At 26.0% G+C, this 15,012-nt stretch overlaps 3 protein-coding genes across 3 annotated transcripts in view; all 3 read right to left on the reverse strand.

The window, feature by feature from the left end:
- Positions 1-1,714: 1,714 nt before the first annotated feature.
- LOC113377501 (phosphatidate cytidylyltransferase, photoreceptor-specific-like) lies at positions 1,715-5,833 on the reverse strand. The gene is made up of 10 exons (XM_026617848.1): positions 5,619-5,833; positions 5,427-5,551; positions 4,865-4,961; positions 4,628-4,804; positions 4,345-4,537; positions 3,545-3,711; positions 3,230-3,358; positions 3,009-3,140; positions 2,811-2,945; positions 1,715-1,804 (listed from the first exon to the last, which is right to left on the reverse strand). The coding sequence occupies exons 1-10, from the start codon at positions 5,676-5,678 to the stop codon at positions 1,715-1,717; spliced, it is 1,305 nt and encodes a 434-aa protein (XP_026473633.1). The 5' UTR covers positions 5,679-5,833.
- A 938-nt stretch (positions 5,834-6,771) lies between these two features.
- Positions 6,772-12,905, reverse strand: LOC113376542 (nucleolar MIF4G domain-containing protein 1 homolog). Its single transcript, XM_026616497.1, has 14 exons — positions 12,577-12,905; positions 12,231-12,504; positions 10,146-10,319; positions 9,851-10,054; positions 9,631-9,785; positions 9,347-9,440; positions 9,054-9,266; positions 8,807-8,928; positions 8,536-8,732; positions 8,048-8,223; positions 7,612-7,802; positions 7,341-7,505; positions 7,142-7,273; positions 6,772-7,062 (listed from the first exon to the last, which is right to left on the reverse strand). Exons 1-14 carry the CDS (start codon positions 12,763-12,765, stop codon positions 6,772-6,774), a joined length of 2,577 nt encoding a protein of 858 aa, XP_026472282.1. The 5' UTR covers positions 12,766-12,905.
- Positions 12,906-14,233: 1,328 nt separating this feature from the next.
- LOC113375276 (sporulation-specific protein 15-like) overlaps positions 14,234-15,012 on the reverse strand; it is a 32,258-nt gene continuing 31,479 nt past the window's right edge. Inside the window, 2 exon segments of the mRNA XM_026615218.1 lie at positions 14,234-14,416; positions 14,693-14,809. Of these exon segments, the coding sequence (XP_026471003.1) occupies positions 14,362-14,416; positions 14,693-14,809 (172 nt within the window). The 3' untranslated portion in view covers positions 14,234-14,361.

A 15,012-nucleotide genomic window follows, 5' to 3' on the forward strand; every position in this document is an offset into this window, starting at 1 on the left:
CCGCACACAGCATTTACTCAAACTAAATTATATTCACATACCACATCTCTTATACTAAAAGCTACAAGTAGGGGTACTACCTCACGAAAAAGTTTCCACTTACCCTCTGACAAAATATACCCTGCATATAAGTACTATAAATTTCCCATACTAACTAAATTTTAATTAACACAAATGCATAATTCACAGCATAGACCGTTTTATCAATTACAATATTCAAAACCATCACCAATTAAAAGGAATGTTGTAAAAATTTCAAACATTTCTTGATGGTATCAACTCCTAAATCAACGGCAAGTGTGAGGCTTAACACAACTAAAATAGCATTCAAAGTTTCAAAAATCAAACAAAATTATATAAACAATATAATATTGTAATATTAACTAATATAATGCTTCTTTTATTAAATCAAAATCTAATGAGTCTCATTCCTGACTATGTTCTTTCATTTTTATTTATGTTTAAATGTAATCTATCATTAATAAAACAAAATGAATAGTACAAAAAATCAAATTGAAAATTGCACATATTCTTCGCAGACAATACATTTTGTTTTTAAAACAAATGCATTAAACAATACAATAGTATTCCTTCCTATACTTTATAAAAAGATTGATAGCTCCTACATAACATATGATAAATGTAAGAAGAAAGACTCAATTCAAAATCAGTTAAAATTGAACACAAATATATTAAGTAAATAAATAATAATAAATAATACAAAAAAATAATTTTTTGATCCAAATTTGTTGAATAAAAGTGAAACATTAAATAAAACGTCGACCTATACAAAATATGTAAATATAAATTAATTTCTAATAAAATTTAATATTTAATGACTGCCAACTCAACAATCAGTACATTACAGTCTTTTATTATAAAAATATGACAAAAAATCATTTGAAAATATTAACAAATTTTCTATAGAAAATTATAAATATATATTTTGCCATAACAATTATCTTTTCTTAAATTCTAAATTGTGACTCTCTTCTTAAATTAATATAGACTCTCAATAAAATATATAAAAAAGGTATCTCTAGAAAAATAAAAGTAGTAAATATATAAGTTAAAATAAATCTATAAAACAAATGCAAAAACACGCACAAACGCAAATATAACTACAAATATACATGTGTGACTGCATGATTCAAATACTCTTGGTTTACTTTCGACCTATTTAATAAGAAACCCACTAGGCCGCTGGAAATGCAATTTTAGAATCTTTTATTGTAAAAGAATTTAAAGGTAAGGTAAAAATCATACATAGCAACAACAGCGCATAATGATGCAATAAAGTATATTATAACGCAGTTAAATTTTCATCAATAAAAATATGAATCACTATTCAAATTAAATTGTTAGTGAGGTCCTTCAATTTTCAAGTTTCAATTTATATTTCAATAGTTACCACCAAAATTCACCTCATATTTTTTTATTTGCACATTGAAAATCAGTGCTATTATATCAGATGATGCAACCAAAAGTATGTACTACCATGCATGTATCACACAACACAAACACGCAAACACATACACAAATGCATATTTGACGCACAAATGGATATATAGATACATATCCATATACACTATATATGTATATTGTATACACATACATGTATATATATATATATATATATATATATATATATATATATATATATATATGCATATGAAATTTATGCACAAAATATAATAATTATATTTTAAATAAATCAGTTCAAGTTCAATATATTACGATTTTCGAGTGTATCCTTTAAACTATAAAAAAGTTGGAGCTGTTGTTCTGGCTTCAGACTATATACCTGAAAACCAAAATTATAATAATGTTGTGTTGTTACTTACATGCATATGTGAGTTTCTTAGAACATTTATATATATATATATATATATATATATATATATATATATATATATATATATATATATATATATATATATATATATAATGATAAATACTATACATGCATATTAAATGTTACATCAAAAAGAGTTTTATAGATAGTTTATATAAGTTTGTGTAAAATCAATATGTTTCAACTGAAGTCCTAGCATTCATTCAGTGGAAAACAAGCTAAGCATATAAACAATACTATTCTTATAAAATATTATTTAAAAATGCTTACAATTTAATCAGAATCTAATAATGAATAAAAACGACAATATTAATTCGTAGTATAAAAATACATTTAGTAAGATATTGTAATATGAAAATTAGAAAAAAAAATCTAGGACTCATAACAAAAAAAATTGTACACTCTGTACAATGCTAAGATTACAATGAAATTTTTTTTTATTTTTGAGTTACATAGATAAGTTAATACTGCATCTATATCTAATGTTTATCGAAGACTTACAAACACCAACATTTTATCAAAAAGTTCAAAGCGTTGTTAAGTATTTAAGATTTTCATAAATAAAGTTTAGTAGTCAAAATAAGTATAAAGAATCAATTCCAAACTAAAAATGTTGTACGTAAAGTATTTATGTATATAAAGTATAAATACATCAACTGAAAAACATTTGTATAATTGAAGAAAAATGTTTATATAATTGATAATATTAACATGAAAGCAAAAAATATGATAAAACAAACTATGCCAAGAAGTACAAAATTACCGAATATATTTAATAACAATGTGTAAATATGAGAGTTAGTAAAACACAGTAATAGAAACCCCATTTTATAAATTTAATTTAATTATAAAAAACTATCTTTATAAATACATTATATATAAACATATTATATATAAACAAATATAAAGCAATACATTGAGATATATCAATAGCAATGTGTACAAATGTACTTACCTGTGCCAGAAGCTTTTGTGGACTAGCAGTGCGAATAAAGCTTGAAATATAAACATTCACAAATGTAGCCATTAAGAATTGACAATCAAATCTGTCCATGATTCCACCATGCCCAGGTATTACATCCCCAAAGTCCTACAAAATATAATTAATTAATTAATTAATTTACTATATGATTATTATATAATAAAAACAAACCTTAATTTTAAAGGCTCTCTTAAAACCAGAGGCAAAAAAGCCACCAAATGGTCCTATAACTGAACTAAATACACTCATTGACAATGAATGTAATAAAAATGGATACATGTTGATATTGCTTTTAATTCCCATCTAAAACAAATTTCAAATTGAATATACGTAATATTATGGAAAAAAACTCACATATATAATGATGTATTAAGAATTCTCAGAATACTCACCCACGATAATGAATATTCTTGTGGTCTAAATATTGGGCTGGGTTCACATTCCATTGACATCCTTCCAAGAGTTTCACTATATTCGATTGGACACACAAAATATGTGTATTGACACATAATATAGGAAAGCTAAAAATATGTTGTTAAAAGTTGTGAATCATATTTACATAAAACATGATAAATTATATGTTACTTAATAATTTCATCAAAAATAGCATCTAATATGTAAAAATAAGACATTGTTCTTTAATAATAAAATTAATCAAAATTTGATTCTACATAATATTTTTTTTTATTTTTCATTCAAAATCTCACCAGTAATCCAAACAACACTGTTGAAATACCTCCACCAATGAATCCTTCCCATGTTTTCTTGGGACTTAGTTTGATCAAAGGAGTTTTACCAAAAAAGAATCCAAAAACATATGCCATAACGTCATTACACACAATCATTGATACTGGCACAATAAGCCAAATCAGACCTAAAAAATAAAACTATGTGTACATGTATAAATATATATGCATGTGATTTTTCAATAAGCAAAAACTACATTAAATCTTTTCAATGGACCAATACTGTATCATGTATAACTCATGAAATAAAACGGAGTAAATGTTCAATTGATGTGGCTAGTTTCAATATTAAAAATTTATATAGAGCTGATTTTGCACAAATAATGAGTTATATACTACTCCATAAAGAATTGAACAATATTATATTTTATTTATTTATTTAGTGATATATTACTGGGTATTAAACAATTGTGAATATAAAAGAAAATAAAATGTTTTATGCTTTACCAAAGTTTATGCTTTGATGACATGCATGAAAAAACTGAATCGATATTATCATTTATAACCTCATAAGTTTCAATATTGTTAAACTAAATCATTTTTTCATGTGCAACCACTACGTTTTTGTATACTATGTTTCAATGCAGGTATATACAGTAACATATTTTTTGTTCAAATTTTTTTCATAATGAGCTTTGAAACATACACGCAGATAAAAAAAGTTGAGAATTTTATATAAAATTGATGAAAAATAAAAATCAACTGAGAATAACATGCTTAAGTATAAATTGCCAATACAAAATTAATGACACTATTCTTACCTTCAAATATATTCTGAATAATTAAATAAGATTGTGTAACAACTATCAATAAAGCAACATGAGTCCATGCGAATAAGCTGAATTGCTTCATATAATACTTTTTCACTAAAGAAAGAACGAACCATACAAATCCAATGCAATATAAACAAAATGACAAAAACCTGTGATACTTCACTAAAAACTGCAGAAAATCCTGCAAAAATTTATAATTTCATTATTTATAATAATTTAGGCACACAGTAACTCTTAAATCTATATCACATTATTTATATTGATTACTTACTGTTCTACTGATTAAAACTCCAAAATAATCAACTAAATTTTCACCATAGAAAAAGTAATTTGAAGTTATTAAGAAATACCAAGACAAGCTTCTAAACCATGGTAAACCATGAATTCTGTAGACCAGGTATCCAATATTTATAATCTCCTCAAAACATTTCACTTGAACTATTAATGTCTACAAAAATGTTTAAATCAGTATAATTAGGTGAAGTAAAAAGAAGCCTATTTCACTTACAGTGACCATTAATGCTAATGGTCCTCCATAAATTATCAAGCAAAAGCCTCCAATCATTAGCCATGTGAAAATACCTCTGATCACCCAATTCCGCCATCTACAATAAAATATGACTATGATATTTATAAAATTAAATTTGCTATAGCGCAACAGTTTCTGAAACTTTATCAACATTAGTTTCTTATGACAAAATACACCAAATAATATAATACAATATGAAAGTGTGATTTATGTTTATAACCTATATATATTTTTTCGAGTTATAATATATATATACATATATATATACATACATATATATATATATATATATATATATATATACATATATATATTGGCGAGATATCAAGGATTGACTGCAAACATTAAAATTCAATATATATATATATATATATATATATATATATATATATATATATATATATATTATATACATATATCACAATTCTTATCAAATTGATTTGGAACCAACGAAACTCTTATCAATGATAACATTGATTATCTATTCAGGATATTACTTATGCGGAAATAAATATATTGTATAAAATACTGAAATAAATACCTAGCAGAAAGACCAGCCAGAGCACTGTCCAGAACTTCTGGTGTCTTGTCAGTACCCTGGGGCAAGTCTGCCGATAATTTGTTAACATATAATTCATCAGGAGTCCTTTCTTCTTCTGAATCTATCTGTATTTAATATTATTACGTTATTAAATATAACACTGTTAATCTAATTAAGGCAACAATGAGTTACATGGTCTGACGATTCTGATATTATTTCTTCATCGCCTTTGCGTTTTCGTATTTCCGACATATTTTATTCTGATATCGATGTTACTGGCTTAAATAAATTCTGGTTTGATAACTCTTGCACAATATTTTATATTATCAGTGACATTTGCACGAACAACAAACACACTCGTAGTATCAGTTTCTAAATGACTGTCAAAATTCAAATCAATAACTGTTCGGGACAATACGTGTACGATCGTGATATTCACGAAGAAAGATTAACATTTTGACGTTTCAAGCCCGAGAACAAAATGTCTGAAGTCATGAACATCACATCTGTCAACACTAGCTATGTTTTCTAGACAACCCAGACTTCAATCATAATATTATTGTCTAATAATGTTGATTATCCTAGGCAATATGACAATATAATATATTCGTATATTCATGAAAGATTATCATTTTTATTTCAATTGAGGCGTCCTATATTTTTATGCAGCTGTCAAGTTTATTCATTATTACATATGAAATTCGTAAAATTCATAATAAATGCAAAATTAACTGCGAAATCGCTTCGACCACTCTAGACAAATCCAATTAGAGTATATTACTTAAGTATTTACATAGCAATGTGTAAAACATTAAGTAATCATTTTAAAATCAGACGTTTGTTGAAGTCATGCTTTCATATCCATGGTGCTTTCTGTAAGGTGTTTATTCTACTTAAGCAGTTGACAATTTTAGTGTTTTGTACAAATAAATTTAAATAATATTTATATAATTTACTCATACTATGTGATATTCATAAAATATTCTCGTGCTTTTCAAGCTTCAATTGAGTAATATGTTTGAATATTTTTTAAGTTTGATTTATTACTACAAATTTAAAATTGTCTGAATGAGAATTATGAATTTATAAATTTCTCGTCCCTATTTATATTGGACGAGTGTTTGTGAAAAAGCATAGCAATTGAATAAAGTATTATTAAACCGTTAACTGTAAACTCATATTTTTTTGCATGATAATATGAAATATAAGAAACAGAGTTCACACACCTGTGTGAAGTTTAGTTGTGCAATTGTATAAAGTATAATATGTAAATATGACTATTTATTAAATTTAAAAATTATTAGAGTTATATTAACAAATATGTACATTTTGTTTAAACATAGTATCAAAATGCTAGTCTAGATTCTCCTGTGATTAGTATCTGATCTACCATTTTTGCTCTCTGCTTTAATAATTCTTTAGATTTTTCATCTAATCGTCCAGATGTCTTATCTGCTACCAGAAAATGATGTAGAAATAATCGCAAACTTTCTCGAAACATTTTCAGCTTAGGTGATTTAAGAATCCTTTCAAATATGTGTTTAATAATAGCTTCTGATGGATTCAATAAAATTCCAAATAATATTTGTCGTATCAGTCTTAACTCTCTTGCTTGCAGTTCACTAAAATCTATTATCTAAAAAAAATGAATAAAAAATATTAGATTATTCTTTAAATTTCTTAACTTTAAATCTTATTTATCTGCTTTTACAGACCTTAAGAACACACAAGGAGAGTCCATTTTCAATCAGCAAATGTATCATAAATTTTCCTAAGTGACTTATTTGATCGTTTGTTAATGTGCTAAGATCTCTAATTTTATCCCATAAACTGTATTGAAATGATATCTAAAAATAATATAAATATGTTTATTTGTCCAAATCTAAAAAAACATACTTTATTCGATATAATTACTCGGTATTTCCTATCTAAATCACAAAATTTTTGTGCCAATAAAGAATAGTAAGGATTGTATTTCTTTTCTTGCAAACAGCAACTTAGAAGAACATGAACCAGTTCCTGTTCTTGAGAACCTTTCAATCCTAAATGTAATACTTTTTCAAATGCATTTAAATAATCCTGTAATAAAAGATATTGTTTTTCAATAATGTAATATTCTTAAACGGTACAATTAACTGGAATTAAACAATGAATGATTATAATGATTGTACTGTATAATACTAACCTCGCCGCTCATTATGGCACAAAATATATTTTTCCTAATTTCAGTATTCATCCCTTGTTTTCTAGCTAGTTCAAGTAACTTTTCACTATAGGCATTATTACTACTACTGGTATTATCAGAGTTCTGAGTATTGTTTTTGCCACTTCCAGACCAAGCCGATCCAACAGACCACCACCTACCATGTACATCAGCTACACATTTAAAAATTTCAAATTAAACATTTAAAAATATATGTTATCCATTCAAGTAAAATACAATAAGTTTATTATTATAAAAATTAATTCAATGTATAATTAATTAATGTTAATTAATGCCTTGTTAGCATTTCAACTGATAGTTTAATTGAATACTTGCATATTTCAGGTGTATCACCAATTATTATTTTATACTATACAAGAATAACTTTCAAAAATAAGTTTGCAAGTAATTGACTTACCATTTATCATGTCCTGCAGGCTAACATTCAATGTAGTTACGTAATTTCCTTTCCTATAATAGTTTCTAACCACTTTTATCAAATTACTGAATAGAGTGGGATCGTATGATGGAATTTTTGACACATTATTATTCTTTATTGCTAATAATACATCAACCAAAAATTTTACTCGAGAACTGGAAATAAAAATGAAGTTGATATTTATAATGCAATGTTGAAATGTATATATATATATATATATATATATATATATATATTTATAACATATATTTATAAATTATTATTGCATGATTCATATATAATTAATGTTTTTGATAAAAAAACATCAAAACCAATAAATTGCAATAACAAAAAAGACAAATAATTTAACTTAAAAAATATGATTACAATTGCATATTATCATTATTATAAATTCAATGCAATTCATAATTTATGATCTAATAGTAATGGATAAAATAATGAACTTATATGTTCATAATAATATTAACTTATTTCCTGAGTTTGAAATAGCTTTATTAGCAGCAGCTTGTAGTTTCAAAATTAGTTCTTTAAGATCTCCGGGATTTTCTTTACGTAGCAAAAATCCACAAACTCTTAGGATAATAAGTATACAATCCAATCTTTTTTCATTAAGATCCTCTGATAGCAGTTTCAGAATGTCTAAGAGCAAAAGACTAGAGAATATCTAAATAAATAAAATAAAATAAGTTATCTCAATTTCATTAATTGATTTAATGAAATATAAATACAAATTATTACCTTAAAATTATATAAATGACTTAATACTGCTGTTATATTTTCTGTTTTTTTATTCTCAATTGGAAGTTCTTCTGATAATAAGGTATTAAATTGCTTAACAGCATTTTGCAAGTAGTAAGCCCCTAAGAAAATTAAAATATGTATAATAAATAACTTCATAAAGATTAAAATAAAATATTCCAACTATTGGAAAAATATTAACTTTACAGTTACAAGAAATGTGAGGAGCTACATAGTTAGCTTATACCTATGTCTGATCCCACATTAGCATGTAATACTGAAATCAGCATTGCATGATGCGCTATCATTATGTCAGGCACAGAATTCACGTTTACTAAGAACTCGAGGGAAAGGTTTGCTAATGTGTCATTTGTGTCATGATGGCTGTTAGATCGGTAAACATTTTCTATTTCTGATGAAATACTATGAATATTTTGCTCTGTTAGCTTATTCAATAGCCCTGAAATAAATAAGATATTTTATTTCTATGCATGTCATGAATTAGTTAATTGGCCTAAGTTATTGATATTAAACACAAACCTTTAATTTGTCGTTTCAACCGTTGCAACTTCTCTGATTGTTCTCCTGACAACATACGAGCTCTAACTTGTGGTGGTATATATTTTGTGTTTTCCTATTATAAAAATTAAAAATAATCTACTTATTCATTCATTAATTATAATAGGCTATTTAATCTATCAGTATGATTAAAATAAGAAAATAGAATATATTCTGAATAAATTTAGCTAATATCTGTACAAGGCAAGCAATAAATTAAACAAATCTTTTATTTTACAAACATCTTAACTGTACATGCAACTGACCTGCACAATATTTCCTTGCTTATCTCTTTTCCTCCCATAAATATCTTCCTTAAAATCGTTTTGCTCATTCATGCTGCTATTGCTGTCAGAATCGCCTGAATTTTCAGATACATGTGCTTCCCTCAACAATTTTTGTGATCTTTTTGATTTCTTTTCTATACAAGTAAAACTATTATGGTAAATTTTAAAAATAAACTAATAAAATGTAATAAGTACTCACGAATGCACTTTCCAGAAACAGCCATTTCATCATCTGAAAAACTATTTTCACTATCATTTGATTCCAAAGCACTAAGATTATACTCTAATGTACTTTCATTCTTAGACTCTTCACAGTCATCTTCCGAGTCCATAGAATATACATCAGATTGATTTTCACTATCGTCAAGTCCAGAATTTTCATCTTGGTTCTCAAATTCAGAATCTGTGGTAATAAACATCTTCAAATTAGGAAATTGTAATCATTAGAAAAATAAAAGTATATGTAACACATTCTAAGTAAAATTGATTATCACCTTTGTCATTTTCACTATTAAATCCAGTACTTGAATTGTTGCTTATTGATGATTCTTCATCGCTCTGAAGAAAGTTGTCATCGTCTAATTCATCAAAGTTTTGAAGATTTACTAACTGTTTCTCAGTTTTTGCTTTCTGGGCCAATACATTTGAATCACATAATTCTAAAACATCTAACAAAATAGATGACATTAATATATATATATATATATATATTTTTTTTTTTTTTAAATATGTTATATTGTTTAATTAAATTGAATATGGAGAAAAAAAATTAAATTACAAATACAAGTAATGTAATAAAAATTCTGTGATAATGTAAATAATACTATACTTAATATAAATAAAGCAATTAAATATGTAATGTAAAGGATATTATGCGATGCAGATATAATTTCTCATCTGGTGTTTTCAAATTTAGTTTTTACAAAATTCATACAATATTTTATGAAGTATTCAAATATTATTATCAAGATTATATCAGTAAAATCTTGACGAAATTTTAATAAACTATATTAGTGGATTAGTGGTAACTAAAAATTGGACTAGAGAAAATAGAACAATGTAACATTATCATATTATTTGTGACAAAATTATTCATTATATATATTCGTACACTAGGGATCAAAAAATACTTTGCCGAAGAAACGATACCTCTAAAATGAAGTCTGATGTCCCAAAGATTGGGTCAAATTTTGAAAAATCCTGGCTCAAATTGGCTCATTTAGAGCGCTCCAACAGCGTCCAAATGTATGACCGACCTCCAGTAACTTTGGAAAGTCGATCTACCCATGCCCATGGTTCATCCCCTGGGATCTCCCTTTAGAGGTCCCCCATAAAAAAGTTGCATCATTTTGGGTACTTGAACTGACAAAAATCAGTGATTTATTTTTATTATAAAATTTATTTAACCATAACATATGTAAATAATACTATGTAAAACTTATAAATTATTGTATGAAGTCTTTTTTTAAGTCTGAAAAATTTTGCACGGCTCTCTAATATCGTCGCCTTAACAGCCTCTAGCTAGCAAAGAAACGCAGAGACAAAATGCATTGGAAAAATTGGAACAAAAAATTTTAATATTTTTTAAAAGTTTAAAAAACATTTTTTACTAAGTAAAATACCAAAAACGATTATTTTGTGCAATTTTTGTATGAAAGACTTCTAAGAGGAGGTCCCAAGAGGTAAACCAAAGACATTAGTGGATCGGCCTTCCAAAGTTAGTTGGGGTTTGTCATACATTTGGACGCGATTGAAGCATTCTAAATGGGTCAAAACAGAATTATTCAAAATTCAACCGCTACCTTTGGGTCAATGCACAGGACATCAGAATTCATTTTAGAGGTATCTTATTTTGATCCCTAGTATCTGAAAATCATATGTGCCTAAGCAACTTTTAAATCCACCCGCCCTAATATATATGTGTATATATATATATCTATATATATATATATATATATATATATATATATATATTCTGAGTGGATAATAGATATTAATTTGGAAATATGAACAAACAACACTTTTTTTGCACTAATTTATGAAATAATAATTTTCACAAACGTTTTGAGACTAGGTTTGTCTCATCATCAGTGTGTTATAATTTAAAATTTATATTATTATTATTTAAATAATTATTATTTAAATTTATTATAATTTAAAATTCAGTATATCGAGCGACTTGTAATGCTAATTTAGGTTTCCATATTTTAAATACACTGATGATGAGACAAACCTAGTCTTGAAACGTTTGTGAAAATTATTATTTAATAAATTAGTGCAAAAAAAGAGTGTTGCTTGTTCATATTTCCAAATTTATATATATATATATATATATATATATATATTATAAGAAAAAAACATCTGAAAATCATATGTGCCTAAGCAACTTTTAAATCGACCCGCCCTAATATATATATATATATATATATATATATATATATATATATATAAGAAAAAAAACAAAAATAATTTTACATGCATAATTATTATGATTAATCAAACTTGTAGACACATTGTGGAAAGTCAACCATTAAAAACTATACTTCAAAACTATAAATTTAAAAAACCAACTGACTTACAATCAAGACCATCTTCAGCAAATGATTTAGGTATTTTTTGTTTATGTTTCAAGTTTAATTGCTTTTCAAGTTTCTTGATACTTTGATCTTCTAGTTCATTAGCTTCTTGCAACTGCTTTTTTCTGTTCTTCATCATCTCATTTTCTAGACTTTTATGATAACTTTTCTCTTTGTTAATGTCTCTAATGACATCGTTTACAAATAAAGATTGTTTCTTCGTAGATTTAGTGGACTTCTTAATATCCGAATTTCCCTTCTTCTGTTTTTTGTCATCCTTAAATAATTATGTACATTAATGGACAATTGTTTATTACAAAATACTATAAATGACATGAAAGATAAATACGTTTTCCCTTGTTGGATTCTTGGGCACATTATTTTTTATAGTTGTTGGGTCCTGATTTTTTTTATTTTTGTTAGAATAATACACATTTCTATTAACTTTTTTCTGTTGCCTCTTTTCTTTACGTGTTTCTTTCCTGGTTTTTCTGAGTTTGTTTTTGGTTTTATCTTTTTTGTTACGAATAGAGCCCATAGTTACAGCTAATAATAAATTATTTATTATAATTATTTTGTTTGAGAATGTTAATAACTACATAACTTTTTGAGGTTATGACATCATACAGCATGGTACTAAAAACACGTTTTTAGTTTCACCGTATTGACAGCCAGTTAACGAAATTGTTTATGTTTGCAAAGCGCTAATGCGGATAAAGTTATAACTAGTACATGTTTTGTGTCTGTGTTGTTCTATGGTGTTGTTTCTCTATGAAGTACAGCTAGCAAAGTAAGCAACCTAATTCATGAGATTCTGCCATGATTCTACTGGATTACTGGATTCCAACCATATTCCAACTCTCGTTTCCGTATCAAATTCTCATAATTATGAAGCGTATTAAATCGTATGTTTCAAGTTATTCTGAATCGTTTTACACCAAAATTGGAAAAGATATGTGCGTGGTGTGCGTGTATGTGTATGAGAGCCAAATTGCGACCTTTCAACGGCTTTCTTCCAAAAACGCCTGCACCGATTTCAAAAATTAAAAGACGTTTGATGAAACTCGATAAGGAGGAGAAGGATAGTTTTGAAGTAGCAGGAAAGTGAAAAATTTTTAGTTGACGTTTTCAAAAAAAATGTGAACTGATTTTGAAAATTTAGAAGTTCGAATAATATCATAATAATATCATCATTTTTTGATAAAAATCGATAATTTTTTTTATTTTGAAGAAAGTATTTGTAGATAATTCATTAAAATATATTAGTTAATTTGAGTAAATGGAATAATTTAAAAATGGAAGATATTAAAATAAGTCATTTTGCTTACATTTTCCAACAGTTTTAAAAAATATTGAGTTGGGTTACCAAATTTGAGTGAAATTTCTAGATATTTTATTAATTTTGATTTTTTTTTGATATTTTAAATTTTTGGTTGGGTTTAAGCAATTTAGAAAAACACTGTAAAATAGATGTAATGTCGAAATGATTAAAACTTTATAAAACATTTCTGCAAACATTGGTTTTTGTCACCACCATATTTTATGTAGTTTCTAATAAAGCCACTTCAGCTATCACCTTAGACAATATACTAATAAGTTTACAGCGCAGTATAGAAACACCAACTATCTGTTGCCATTATATTCACCATATTTTTTATAATAAATCTATTAATATCAAACGTCGTATTTTATTTAATCACCGATCACACCAACAGTTCCATTATAGAACAAATTTAAAAGTGTAGTGATTAAAACACATCGACAACACCCAGTTTAGACGTAGAAGTAATTTTTAAGCTTCGCGCCTTAACATTTGGTGGCTATCACTTTCTATATAAAACTAAAAGAACAATACAATGAAACTAGGATACTAATTATCTCCATTTAGCAACTAAATTTTATTTAAGAAAAATGTCAATAAAACCAATGGTTTATTTTCAAAATTTTATATAAATTGTGTATAAATATATAACATTAATATGAGGCACTTAATCAGATTTAAGGCAAGTACAACTTACAAATAAGTATTCATATACTAATATGACTAGGTGATAATTAAAACAAATTCATTAAAATATAAAAGTGAGTATTATATAATAAATCTAAATTTAAAATTAATGTTTATAATGTAAAACTAATATAGCTGAGCATGTTTTTGTATAGATCCATCTGCAGTCTTTCCTCTCAGTCTGCAAGAAAAACATAAATATTTATTTAGTTAATTATTTTATTCAATAAACTCCAAATTAAATGTTAACAAAAATTGATTTTAATCAATTTATATCAAATCTGTAATCCAGATTTGATATAAAATAACGTTATTATAATAGCTGATACAAAATCCAAAATTCAACATTTTTACGCCTGCTGCAACGATTAATGATAGATTATAGTAGAAATTACGAACTTTTAATATATTTTTCTTAAAATATTTTCTTTAAAACATAAAAGAATTGATATTTTACCTGTTTTTATAGAATTTACTACTATGGCTGACCCGTCCAACTGTGGTTTTGCCAGCATCCCACCGCTTGACTAAATACTGCATCCTACTGATGGCAATAACAGTGAAAACAGCAGTTCTGTGAATAACATACATATTAAAAATATAGTTACAAACTCAACACAGTTTTTCAATATAATAATAATTTTATTCTTGACGCCACTTATTTGAGACTTTGACAAAGTATGATTCAAATGCCAAATCCATAACAATAGTGATTTAAAATAAAATCTCATTTCCTGAAATTCTGGGTTAAATTGGTCCAAAGATTCAAAATCAATC

The sequence above is a fragment of the Ctenocephalides felis genome, unplaced genomic scaffold, assembly GCF_003426905.1.
Source record: "Ctenocephalides felis isolate EL2017-DRISC unplaced genomic scaffold, ASM342690v1 CF-g0.4_SCAFFOLD_01886, whole genome shotgun sequence".
NCBI classification, from domain to species: domain Eukaryota; kingdom Metazoa; phylum Arthropoda; class Insecta; order Siphonaptera; family Pulicidae; genus Ctenocephalides; species Ctenocephalides felis.